This window comes from Nerophis ophidion, linkage group LG23 (genome assembly GCF_033978795.1).
Source record: "Nerophis ophidion isolate RoL-2023_Sa linkage group LG23, RoL_Noph_v1.0, whole genome shotgun sequence".
Lineage (NCBI taxonomy): Eukaryota > Metazoa > Chordata > Actinopteri > Syngnathiformes > Syngnathidae > Nerophis > Nerophis ophidion.
Genome location: NC_084633.1, coordinates 90428 through 104374, shown reverse-complemented (window position 1 = coordinate 104374; position 13947 = coordinate 90428). Strand labels below are relative to the sequence as shown.

At 37.5% G+C, this 13947-nt stretch overlaps 1 protein-coding gene and 1 long non-coding RNA gene across 3 annotated transcripts in view; one reads left to right on the top strand and one right to left on the bottom strand.

Annotated features, from left to right (window-relative positions):
- Nucleotides 1-418: 418 nt before the first annotated feature.
- LOC133541085 (uncharacterized) overlaps nt 419-13947 on the top strand; it is a 48671-nt gene continuing 35142 nt past the window's right edge. Inside the window, exons 1-2 of the long non-coding RNA XR_009803789.1 lie at nt 419-566; nt 634-683. This is a non-coding gene — a long non-coding RNA (uncharacterized LOC133541085). The remainder of the gene's footprint in view (nt 567-633; nt 684-13947) is intronic.
- Nucleotides 3618-13947, bottom strand: part of LOC133541805 (methyltransferase-like protein 22) — a 29629-nt gene continuing 19299 nt past the window's right edge. For both annotated transcript variants that reach the window (XM_061885407.1, XM_061885408.1), the window contains exons 9-12: nt 13461-13541; nt 12364-12466; nt 11821-11989; nt 3618-9204 (exon numbers count right to left, since the gene is read on the bottom strand). In XM_061885407.1, the coding sequence (XP_061741391.1) occupies nt 9133-9204; nt 11821-11989; nt 12364-12466; nt 13461-13541 (425 nt within the window). In that variant the 3' untranslated portion in view covers nt 3618-9132. The remainder of the gene's footprint in view (nt 9205-11820; nt 11990-12363; nt 12467-13460; nt 13542-13947) is intronic.

Sequence of the window (13947 nt, the reverse complement as noted above, 5' to 3'; positions counted from 1 at the left end):
TTTTCATTATTATTGTCACAGGCTGCTACGTCATAAAGCTGTTCAAACTATGTAGATATGTTGTTAAAGTTAAAGTGAAAGTAACACTGGTCCTCACACACAAAATAGGTGTGGTGAAATTACCCTCCGCATTTGACCCATCCCCTTGTTACACCCCCTGAGAGGTGAGGGGAGCAGTGAGCAGCAGCGGTGGCCGAGCTCGGGAATCATTTTGATGATTTAACCCCCAATTTCAAGCGTTGATGCCGAGTACCAAGCAGGGAGGTAATGGGTCCCATTTTTATAGTCTTTGGTATGACTCGGCCGGGGTTTGAACTCGCGACCCACCCACAAGGCCACTGAGCAGGTTCCTGCTACACATTTAAAAGACAATAAAACAGGCATTAAGCAGTTGTAATAGTTGTGTGGTGGGCTCAGATCAGATCAGTGTGGTACAGATGTGACGTTCACGAACCATGGTTCTTGTAAATGATAACAATCGACTTGCGAGTGTGAGCCGTTAGTAGGGGAGCAGGTTTTATGCACATGCCGAAACAATGTAACCGGACTGCAAACTGGACTAAAGGGTACATTTTTTAAATTATTATCTTTATTTTGTAAGTATTATTGTTTATCTCTTTGTATTTTTTTAAGGTTCTGATGTAGTTCAATCAGAGGTACAGGCTGTGTTCACACAGGAACACGTAAGTACACAGCTAACAGAGGGGGAGAGATGGAAATGTTTGGGACAGTAACCCACACAGTGCATTGTACAGATAAATACATATCATGGTATTTACATTTTTTATGTCCTATTTTTAAAATAATGTTCTTTACACTTTTATATGCATATCCATCATAGACTTACCTTTTTATCTCTATTAGTGAAATGCTGGAGTTCTTTAGTTTAGTAGAAATTCGAAATAATGATATCTATATAATGAAATCACTGTCAACGGATGTGGATATGGGACTAAAAAAACAAACACAATTATACAGCCAGAAACGTAATACACATACATATATATATATATATTTATGCACGCACACACACATTATATATATATATATATATGTCTTAATTGGATTATCCAGGGAAGTGCTCGATACCGTGGTAGAGCGCAATATGTATGTGTATGGAAAAAAGATGAAGTAGTCTTGTGCTTTTTCCCACACATACATATATATATACTATATATATGTATATACTATATTTATATATATACTATGTATATAGTATACTATATATATATATATATAGTATACTATATATATATATAATATAAAAATAATACATTTTATGTATATACAATTATGTATTATATATGTATATATATATATACATATTATATACAAATAATATATATATAGTATACTATATATATAGTATACTATATATATATATAATATAAAAATAATGTATTTTATGTATATAAAATTATGTATTATATATGTATATATATATATATATACATATATATTATATACAAATAATATATATATACTATATTATATACAAATTATATATATATATATATATATATATATATATATATATCCATCCATTTTCTACCGCTTATTCCCTTTTGGGGTTGCGGGGGGCGCTGGCATATATACATATATATATAAAGTGGGGCAAAAAAGTATTTGGTCAGCCAACGATTGTGCAAGTTCTCCTACTTAAAATGATGACAGAGGTCTGTAATTTTCATCAAAGGTACACTTCAACTGTGAGACAGAATGTGAAAAAAAAATCCAGGAATTCACATTGTAGGAATTTTAAAGAATTTATTTGTAAATTATGGTGGAAAATAAGTATTTGGTCAACCATTCAAAGCTCTCACTGATGGAAGGAGGTTTTGGCTCAAAATCTCACGATACATGGCCCCATTCATTCTTTCCTTAACACGGATCAATCGTCCTGTCCACTTAGCAGAAAAACAGCCCCAAAGCATGATGTTTCCTCCCCCATGCTTCAATATAGGTATGGTGTTCATGGGATGCAACTCAGTATTCTTCTTCCTCCAAACACGACAAGTTGAGTTTATACAAAAAAGTTCTATTTTGATTTCATCTGACCACACGACATTCTCCCAATCCTCTGCGGTATCATCCATGTATCCATTTTGGTATAAACTCAACTCGTCGTGTTTGGAGGAAGAAGAATACTGAGTTGCATCCCAAGAGCACCAAACCTACTGTGAAGCAGTAAGTATGGTGTGAAGCTGCTGCCCACTCCTCCACTGACCTCCCAGAGGGTGATCAAGTGTGATGGGTCAAATGCAGAGAATAATTTCACCACACCTAGTGTGTGTGCGACAATCATTGGTACTTTAACATTATTATATATATATATGGTAAATGGGTTGTACTTGTATAGCGCTTTTCTACCCCTTTTGAAGGAGCCCATATATATATATATATATATATATATATATATACACAGTATATATATACATACATATATGTATACATACATATATATGTATATATATATACAGTATATACCTGTATATACATACATACATACATACATATACATACATACATATATATCCATCCATCCATTTTCTACCGCTTATTCCCTTTCGGGGTCGCGGGGGGCGCTGGCATATATACATATATATATAAAGTGGGGCAAAAAAGTATTTGGTCAGCCAACGATTGTGCAAGTTCTCCTACTTAAAATGATGACAGAGGTCTGTAATTTTCATCAAAGGTACACTTCAACTGTGAGACAGAATGTGAAAAAAAAATCCAGGAATTCACATTGTAGGAATTTTAAAGAATTTATTTGTAAATTATGGTGGAAAATAAGTATTTGGTCAACCATTCAAAGCTCTCACTGATGGAAGGAGGTTTTGGCTCAAAATCTCACGATACATGGCCCCATTCATTCTTTCCTTAACACGGATCAATCGTCCTGTCCACTTAGCAGAAAAACAGCCCCAAAGCATGATGTTTCCTCCCCCATGCTTCAATATAGGTATGGTGTTCATGGGATGCAACTCAGTATTCTTCTTCCTCCAAACACGACAAGTTGAGTTTATACAAAAAAGTTCTATTTTGATTTCATCTGACCACACGACATTCTCCCAATCCTCTGCTGTATCATCCATGTATCCATTTTGGTATAAACTCAACTCGTCGTGTTTGGAGGAAGAAGAATACTGAGTTGCATCCCAAGAGCACCAAACCTACTGTGAAGCAGTAAGTATGGTGTGAAGCTGCTGCCCACTCCTCCACTGACCTCCCAGAGGGTGATCAAGTGTGATGGGTCAAATGCAGAGAATAATTTCACCACACCTAGTGTGTGTGCGACAATCATTGGTACTTTAACATTATTATATATATATATGGTAAATGGGTTGTACTTGTATAGCGCTTTTCTACCCCTTTTGAAGGAGCCCATATATATATATATATACATATATATATACACAGTATATATATACATACATATATATGTATATATATATACAGTATATATATACATACATATACATACATACATATATATCCATCCATCCATTTTCTACCGCTTATTCCCTTTCGGGGTCGCGGGGGGCGCTGGCGCCTATCTCAGCTACAATCGGGCGGAAGGCGGGGTACACCCTGGACATATATATATATGTGTGTGTGTGTGTGGTCACATGGTGTGATGGTGGGTGTGTCACGTGACATGACTGTCGGTCACTAAAAGGGGTGGTTCTAGTCTTACTCAGTGAGACTAGAACATCACTTTTTGGTCAACACATTTTGTTGACCGTTATTGGACGCTGCTTATTTGGATGTTTATCCGACGCTTTATTGCAAAATTTGTCTCTTAACTTGGTGTCAAATGTAGACTCATATTTTATGAGCAAGCCCAAATGTTTTTTGTGTTAGCAAGCCTTTTACATGTTGAAGTGTGAAACTAAATGTAACCTGTATGCATGTTCAAAATAGGCAACCGTAACCATTCTTTTGTTTAATAATTCAAACTTTTAATATCACAAAAACAAAGCAAACAATTCCACACACCAAAAACAGAACCAAACCTCAAAAGCTATAAATGTGTACATTAACAAAAATGAGATGCCTCACTTTAAAATAATTAATTCCTTCTTGCTGAGAGCGTATTTGTGCTTTTCTTTTGAGAAGACTAAATCGGAAAGAACAAGTATTGCCCTTTCTACTTCCACATAATTCAGGTCAGGGTTGTAAGCAGCAGGGGAGACTTTTATTATCTGTACCAACACTCTTGTATTCATGTTAGAGCGATACACAAGCCTGTAGTTGGGTGGCAGCAATGATCAATCCAACCAACAGATTCTCTATTTTACCCAGTAGAAGTAGCAAGTACACAGGAATATGTGTGTACAGAGCTAACAGAGGGGGAGAGATTGAAACATTTGGGACATTAACTCACACAGTGCATTGTATAGAAAAATAAATATCAAGTTCTCAATAACGGATTACGGAAGATTTCAGTCCCCCAGGAGGGTCTACAGCAGTGGTTCTTAACCTGGGTTCGATCGAACCCTAGGGGTTGGGTGAGTCGGCCTCAGGGGTTCGGCGGAGGTCATAACATCGTGTAAATACAAACTTCTCCCTATCGGCGTATCACGGATACGGCAACAGCTGACTGATTTTTGCAGGTGTGTAATTTGTTGTGGGTTTATGCACTGTGTTGGTTTTGTTGTTTGAACAAGGTGATGTTCATACACGGTTCATTTTGTGCACCAGTAAAAAAACATGGTAACACTTTAGTATAGGGAACATATTCACCATTAATTAGTTGCTTATTAACATGCAAATTACTAACATATTGGCTGTTTAGTAGTCATTATTAAGCACTTATTAATGCCTTATTCAGCATGGCTTCATTATAACCCAAACCCTGACCTTAACCCTAACCAAATAACTCTAAATTAAGTCTTTATTACTTAGAATATGTTCCCCTAGTGTCCAAATAACTCTAAATTAAGTCTTTGTTACTTAGAATATGTTCCCCATACTAAAATGTTACCAAAAAAACATAACTTTGTCTTGAATTAGAAAAAAAAAAATTAAAAAATTCACTAAAGTCGGTTTCGGTGAATGCGTATACGAAACTGGTGGGGTTCAGCACCTTCAACGAGGTTAAGAACCACTGGTCTACAGTAAATAATTGAGAAGCACTGACACACAGGTATGATCCTATACCATAGAAGCCTGAAACTGAACAGGTTAGATTCATTCGTTGCCCTTAAAACAAACTCCTTTGTGAGAATTTTCCCACATGAGTACAAATTAGGGGCAGTAATACTAGACTACAGTGGTCTGGAAGTACAAAACTATTTCACATTTCATGAAAGAAATTAGGTTTAGACAAAAATTAATCAACAAAAGACAAAACAACTTAAAATTACAGATCCAAATTGAATATTGGCCCTTATTTCATAGTTCTTGAACTACGAATGAGGTCTAAAAATAAAATGTGAAAGTCTGGTGGTGGTCGGAGGGGCTGTAGGCCCAAATTGGCAGCCACGCTTCCGTCAGTCTACCCCAAGGGCAGCTTGGGCTACAAATGTAGCTTACCACCATCAAGGAATAAACGTGGAGTGAATGATGGGTTCTCAGTAATTTGTGAGGCGCTTTAAGTGTCTAAAGAAAATGCTATATAAATCTAATCCATTATTATTATTAACTCCCCTCAAAGTAGGCAGTAGTAAGTTAAGGTGTGTTTTCTGATGGCAGAATTTGAGTTTCAGCCACATTTAAGAACACCCTCATTTATTTATTAAAATGTGGGCGGGCCTAAGCCTCGTGACATCAACGACAGAAGTCTGGAGGCCATCATCATATACTCTCATATTGCAGATTATGTGTTTTGTTTGCATCTTTATCCTGAATAATGTAGAGGCTATATTTATCAGCCGTATTCATCCATCCATCAATCCATTTTCTACCGCTTATTCCCTTTTGGGGTCGCGGGGGGCGCTGGTGCCTATCTCAGCTACAATCGGGCGGAAGGCGGCGTACACCCTGGACAAGTTGCAACCTCATCACAGGGCCAACACAGATAGACAGACAACATTCACACTCACATTCACACACTAGGGCCAATTTAGTGTTGCCAATCAACCTATCCCCAGGTGCATGTCTTTGGAGGTGGGAGGAAGCCGGAATACCCGGAGGGAACCCACGCATTCACGGGGAGAACATGCAAACTCCACACAGAAAGATCCCGAGCCTGGGATTGAACCCAGGACTGCAGGACCTTCGTATTTTGAGGCAGACGCACTAACCCCTCTGCCACCGTGAAGCCCGTCTGTATTCAATACTTATTTATTTAAAGGGAAACTGCAAATAATGGGAATTTTGCCCATCGTTCACAATTCTTATGAAAGACATGACGGATGGATTAAAAAAAAAATTGCATTCTAAATATTAACCAATATCGCACTGAGGTGGAAAATAATATACCTTCCTTCCACATGGTACAATCTTACTGAAATGTTTGATGCTGGGCCGGGCAATGGGCAGGACATGACTTGCACCTCATGCCCCGAGGTGCAAGCGGAAGGCGAGGGCACTTTCAACGCTGCTAGCAGCTTTAATTGTAAGTTGTTTTGCCTTTTGTTGTTGTTTTCTGTAATCATGAATTTGTTTCATGAAATGTAAAAGTGCTTTCCACCTCCAAGTAATGAAGCGGACACGCTGACAAGATCTATAGTAGGTAAGGTTGTATCCTGGACTAGCTGCAGTGTGCTCAAACAACCACCAGGTAGCATTTGTGAGCAGATAATACTGTATCATCCCTTTCTCTTTCAGACTTATCAGGTGCTTTAAGGTTGGTAGTGCATTCTTCACGCAGGCTTTAACAGAAGGATGAGGCAAAAACTAACTATATGCCACCTCTTGGATTAATCACTGTGCCTCAGAATGACTCGTGTCATACAGAAAACCAATTGTCAAGAATCAGTTTCACATTTATACACGGCACATCAAACGAAAGGATGATGACAAGTATGAGTTCTTACCACAGAAGGTAGATGACGACGACTCCTCGCATTGATCATCAAACTGTCATAACTTCACTGCAGATGTTCAGTGCGAGGGCCCACACTTTACATTGTAGTCATGCTGTTGCAATTGTTGCACTGTTCTTGTGCTTGGTTGATAAGCATATCATTTCACATTGGTCACCACACAGCACACACATATTTAACGGTTATTTTTACCACTCCTAGTGTCGATACAGTCGTCCCTCGTTCATCGCGGCCAATTGGTTCTAGATTAGACCGTGGTAAACAAGTTCATTATTGATATTATTGTTGATAAATAAAATATATCTATGGTTGGAGCATATACAAATGTCTACTTCCTTCTAAACACATTTAACATTATTAGATACCTCTGAATATGCAATAACACCCATATAGTCACTATTTTCCCCAATAAAGTAGCTCTAAGTGTGTTCTTCTGTAGATTACAGCACTCACAGTCGGAGAATGCTCCAGATGTCATTGCTGTGGTCGTTGCCCGGCCACTACAACACAACTATCACATAGAAATATTTTGTCACTCAGCTGAATCAAGCTTCGATGTTTTGTAAAAAAAAAAAAAACTTGGTCAACTTGACAGTCACAGCTATCTATGTATGTTCGCATCGCGTGTCCTGCGTTGTCATTCTGTGTCGCTTACGCCAAAGGCTCACCAATGTCATGTGGTGCTGATTATGTCAAATATGACGTGCATCAACAGAGTTCATCTCCACGTATCAATGCACAGACAGCTGCTGATAGTATTAAAAGGTTAATATTATGATTTTTTTCCTACATTTAAAACCATTTAATGTTTGTTCTTCGGTCAAAAATTTGCAAATACTATGTTTTAGTGACCGTCTTCCAATGTACCTTCAGGTTGCACCACTTTGTGGGTGCGTTTAAATAACGTGTCAAAACCCTCCTCCAGGCCAACCCCCTTTAACTGTGTCTTCACCCCGTCAGCCATGTTGTAGTTTTTAGCTATTCCGTATAGTCTACTGACAGATGCAAGTTATAAGTATATGTTGCTTTTTTATAGAAAAATGGCAACAACAAAAGATTTTAGCATGCATGTGCATGCACAAGCCAGTCTGCACCACAGAAAGAGGATAGAGAAAAATGTATAACTTAATAACTAAAACTTTGGACGACAACTATATAAAAATGGCAGAGTTGGGCAAAGCTCTTCAGGTAAATCTCCACCATATACAGAGTTATCCGCTGACGTAACTGAGGCAAACAACGTCACAATTGGCTCAAATTCCAAACGGCTCATTTGGAGAAAGTTTAAAAGAAGACAAGATTCTTTTAAAAATGTTTCTGCCATGTCTCCATAGTTTGATTGACTTTTGTGGATCTCTAATGCACAAAAACAGGTACCATCCAATAGGTAAAAAAAGTAGATTTAGCATATCAAGGCCCCTTTATGTGCTACAGTAGGTAAGATTGGGTTTTTTTTGCCTCATTCCTGTGAAAATTCTGTGTGTGACTGAAGGGTTAAGGAGTGGGACTATCCCGGACTCGCTGCAGTGTGCTCAAACAACCACCAGGTAGCATCTGTGAGATACAGATAATTCTGTATCATCTCTTTCAGACTTATCAGGCCGGTAGAGCATTCCCCAGTCACGCTTTAAGTGAGGGATGATGCAAAAAGTAACCCAAAACTACTGTACGTATCGCGTCTCATCTTTTGATATTGCTTACGTCAAAGGCTCATCAATGTGGAGATGTCTTATGGAGGTTGAGGATGAGAGCATCAAAAGATTTTCCTGCCAAAAGTTGGCGCTACTCTATCTTTAATCAAGTTGACCAAGTTTAGCTGCCGTGGTTACCTTTAATCTGAAAATGCCAAACCCGCTTGATGAATATCTTTATCGATCACTAAAACATAATCATTTAAAAAAAGACTGTGATACATATAAGACATACCCGTAAGTCTTAACTCCACACTTAATTTAGGTAAAAAATTGTCGAATATGCTTTAAAAAAAAAAATCTGCGATGTAGTGAAACTGCAATACTTGAAGTGTGATGTGGCAGATACAAATACCCAGGAAAAAAACTCAGACATTGCAGAAAGTTCTTAGGAGAGGATAGTGGTGCAGGGTGTTGGAAATCGACGCAGATGCAGAGAGTGCAGGTCAAGATATGAGCTGCTGAGAAGCCTCGGCTTTTTCAGAGGGGACTCTATTGACAGTCACCTTCCATAGCTCCTGGAATAGCAACACATCATTGGTAGGAATCGAACTAGGCAATATTAAAACATTCTGCTGAAGAGTAATGTGTGTATTAGTCAAGTAATATATGCAGTGAACCTAATGTCGATATAATTGAATTTAGCCAGGGAGATGGGGAGGATGGGCAATATGAAGTATTTTTTAATCTAAGACAGCTTGTTGACAGTTTTCTATGTAAATGCCTACATGTTCTTTGAGGAAAGGGTGAGGAGGGCGGCTAATTGTGAACTATTGACTTTGTTTTGCTCAAATATTTGGACAGTTAATACAAGTGATCAGTATTGGTATCGGCCAATCTCACTCATGGAGGATCGGTATTGGAATTGGCCACAGAAAACCTTGATTGGAACATCCTTATAAGTAGCCGCTCTCATAGTTAAACTGAGGATGGAAGTCACTTTTGCAGTTTGTAATTAATTTTTACCCTTAAACATGTTTCCTGAGCATAAGGCAGCCTGTGCTGATGGCAGTGTGTTAAATACACAGAAAGAGAAGTTAAATTATACATCCTAGGAATAGAGCCAACCAACACTGGCCACATGTTTGGTCTACTCTGGTTTTTCTCTAAAAGTGGGGCACACCCTGCTGGGGTGGTGTGTTGCGATGCCAGGGTGTGACCAACATGCTTTATCAGTATCACACAATTTAATGCTTCAAAACCTGATTTGAAAAGCTCTGCACTAAAAGGTGATCTATATTTATTTTTTGTCTTGTTTCTTTAATGTTAAAAAGGATACACTGTATGTTGAGGTCCTTTTGATGCAAAATGACAAATTAGGGTATGGCACATATAATTTTTGGTGGTATTCCATCCATCCATTTTCTACCGCTTGTCCCTTTTGGGGTCGCTGGAGTCTATCTCAGCTGCATTCGGGCGGTAGGTGGGGTACACCCTGGACAAGTCGCCTCCTCATCGCAGATTTTTGGTGGTATTATTATCTCAGAACAATACTTCATCTAAGTAATTTACTATTAATTGCTAGTTACTTTCTGCTGTAGCGCAGATATAAATCTACACTTCTGTTCAAATATATGAGCACTTATTCTCTTGTTGTCTTGCTACGTTTTATTAATTTTGCGCGTTAATACAAATTTGGGTATCGCTCCAAAACCAAGTAGTTACAGTGACAATATTGGCTATACCAATGGTGATATCAATACTTGAAAAATTCTAGATCGTTGAAAGATTATATATTTAGGATCACAATTACAATTAGACAATTTAAAATATTTCCTTATTGTTGTTATTATAATACAATATTTTGAGTAACTAGACAAAAGCAAAAACAACTGAAAGCTCTGATTTAAACCTTTTGGTTTTTTCCTTTTAAGTGCTCCTGTGTCCAGGCACTCATTTTCTGAGTTTGTAAACAACAACAAAAAGACAAAAAAAAGACTTTTTGATAGTAAATAAAATCAATCTAATCACTTTGGTATCGACCAAACTATGTTTTGTATCGTTATTGTCGACATTTGTATTTATCCACCCACCCTGTTTACATTCAAGGGCTCTAGCTTAGCGGTTAGCATGGCTTCTTGTATCTTCTTACAGTGTGTTAAGCATGTTTAGCTTTTCATTGTCCTTTAGTCCTCCAGTGATAATGATACATGTAAGAAACAGTTATTTGTTGCCATGGATAGCAAAAAATAATGACATAGAAGGGGCTTCGCGGTGTAAGGATATTTTTTGCGCTTGCTCAAGAGGACCATGCATTGCCCCTCTCACGTTTGAGCTGACACAGGTAGAATGTGTCATTAAAATGCATTGTCACAATATAGATGTATAATTATAATCTATATTGTCGGCCAAATTAATATACAGTAATTTATATTGTATATATCAGTGTTTTTCAACCTTTTTTCAGTGATGTACCACCTTTGAATTTTTTTTAAATTCAAGTACCCCCTAATCACAGCAAAGCATTTTTGGTTGAAAAAAAGAGATAAAGAAGTAAAATACAGCACTATGCCATCGGTTTCTGATTTATTAAATTGTATAACAGTGCAAAATATTGCTCATTTGTAGTGGTCTTTCTTGAACTATTTGGAAAAAAAGACATAAAAATAACTAAAAACTTGTTGAAAAATAAACAAGTGATTCAATTATAAATAAAGATTTCTACACATAGAAGTAATCATCAACTTAAAGTGCCCTCTTTGGGGATTGTAGTAGAGATCCATCTGGATTCATGAACTTAATTCTAAACATTTCTTCACAAAAAAAGAAAGCTTTAACATCAATATTTATGGAACATGTCCACAAAAAATCTAACTGTCAACACTGATTATTGTATTGTTGCATTTCTTTTCACAGTTTATGAACAAACATTCATATTTTCTTGAAGTATTATTCAATAAATATATTTATAAAGGATTTTTGAATTGTTGCTATTTTTAGAATATTTAAAAAAAAATCTCATGTACCCCTTGGCATACCTTCAAGTACCCCCAGGGGTACGCGTAACCCCATTTGAGAACCACTTGTCTATATAAAGCAATCACATACAAGCAAAACTATCCAACATAAAACCAAAAATGAAGCAAAAAAGAGGTTAAGTCTATTTTAAATTTTCGTGATGAGTGTGTTCTTACCAGGTGCTCTATGCGTTCGTACTGAAGAAACTGGGGGAAGGTACAAGGGAGCTGTTCAACAGTGTATTTGCATTGACCATCCACCATGTCCTCAAGTTGGTACAGGCAGTGCCGGAAATGGTTGTAGGCCTCACAGGACACATCCATTTCTCGCAGGGTGAAGTTCAACCTTGATAACGCCACATTATCAATTACTTACTGTTTGAAAAAAACAATCTCCTTTTAAAGTATCAATATGGATTGGACACAGAATAATACTTTTAATGTTTAAAATACTCCAGAATTGTTGTCAAGCTTCAAACTGACATGATTGTGGTTGGTGGATCAATAGGCATTTTTGGATTAGATGCTAGTGGATATTTATTGGTTAAAATGCGTGACAAGAATTTCACATAAACATTTGAAGACCAATGTGTCAAAGACATGTATACCACTATGTCGACTTATATTTAATCAATGTAAGCAAGTACTGTAGTGAAAGTGGTTTGTGAAAAAATAAAATGCAAACCACTTTGAGGGTAGAAGAGTTGGCTTTCTCCCTACCTTTTCTCAATAGAGATGAGAATGGTGCAGGCATGAAAAAAGTTATTGCACAGCCTATAAAGTGTGCGAAACAGGCCATCTGTCAGATCATCATCGTAGCAAACTGATGACAAAAAACAATGAAACAGTATAATCTGTGTTAGCCAGAATTGTGATTGTATTCAAAAACTCAGATGAGACTGGAAATACGGTGTAGAATAATATTATGATTGCCCGTTTATTATGATTGCCCTCGGACTGGCTGACCAAGCGACTGCGTAAGCAGTAGTCGACATAACCTAAACAAACCAAGCCAATCTTTACACTTGACATTTATTAGAGACATAGGGCCCTATTCCTAACTGTGCTTAAATTAAAAATGCTGTGAAACTGTGTGGATTATGGCCGTGCAGCATTGTCCCCAAGTGAAAAAAGCTGTGCTGCTGCAAGGATTCTGGCCGTGCAGCATTCTGCCCCACGACTGAAGACTGTCACTGTGCAACCCTCATCCAAGGCGGGGCGACCCTATGATGCGGGCGTTCCCTGTCAAACCCGGCCTTTCGCGTATCCTCCGATCGACTTCAGAACTTTTGCTTTTCGCACCACTGAGGCTGGAATAAGGACAAAGCCCTTGGAAGGTGAAACATTATATTACACTTGAAGATTTAATGCGGTGCACAGTGTACACCATACATAATACAATGATGAATTACATTTCCAGAAAATATATCTAATCTATTCTGATTACTTTAAGTAAGAGACCCTGCAAACAAACTTTAAAATTAGGATAAAAAGACTATAATGCCAATCTCAATTAACTATCAAAATCCAAATCCACATCTCTGTTTCATGAGTATGACCACAGTGGAAAGCGAATGCAAGTGTATCGGCTGTGTTTAAATATCCTTGTACTAACTGCCATTCAGAGCATACGATTGCATCAGTACCGTGATCATTGAACTATGTGACTATTTATTATAAAATACATAAATAAGTCTAGCAAATTATATTTTAGACAGATGATCTCAAACTGAAACTGTGAGCTGTCACCGTCTTGCATACAAACATATACACACATTCAAGAGACAAACATCAGTAAAAGATTCTCTTTCACCTACCATCGGCAGCAATGATGAAGCTAGCATTGTCATGTATGTCCGCAACTTCCTCCTCTGTCCAGCTAAATTCAACATCAGAATCTATAATGAAATGAATTGAATATTCTTTTTTAATTAAAAGGTTAGAAGGACAGAAGGTAGAACCGGAACTGACTTTATCATTATCTAAGCGAGGGGTGTCGACACTACTGCCCGCGGGCCAAGTGCAGCCCGACGACGTCTTCAAAGTGGCCCGTGAGACGTCATGAGTTTATTAGGGAATTTTGCCTAAAGGGAGATTGCATTAATTTTAAAAGTATAACATTTTTAATAATACAATATTATCGCCATCTAGTAGACATAAGTTTTTCCTGGTCGATAACCTTTTACGAAACTCTGAATGTGCAGCATTTAGTTATCTGACCCAATGCAAACAACCTTCCCTAGTCATGGTGAGAAAAAAAAAATCTAACCAACACAAAATGTCAACAGATATGGCCACTGAACT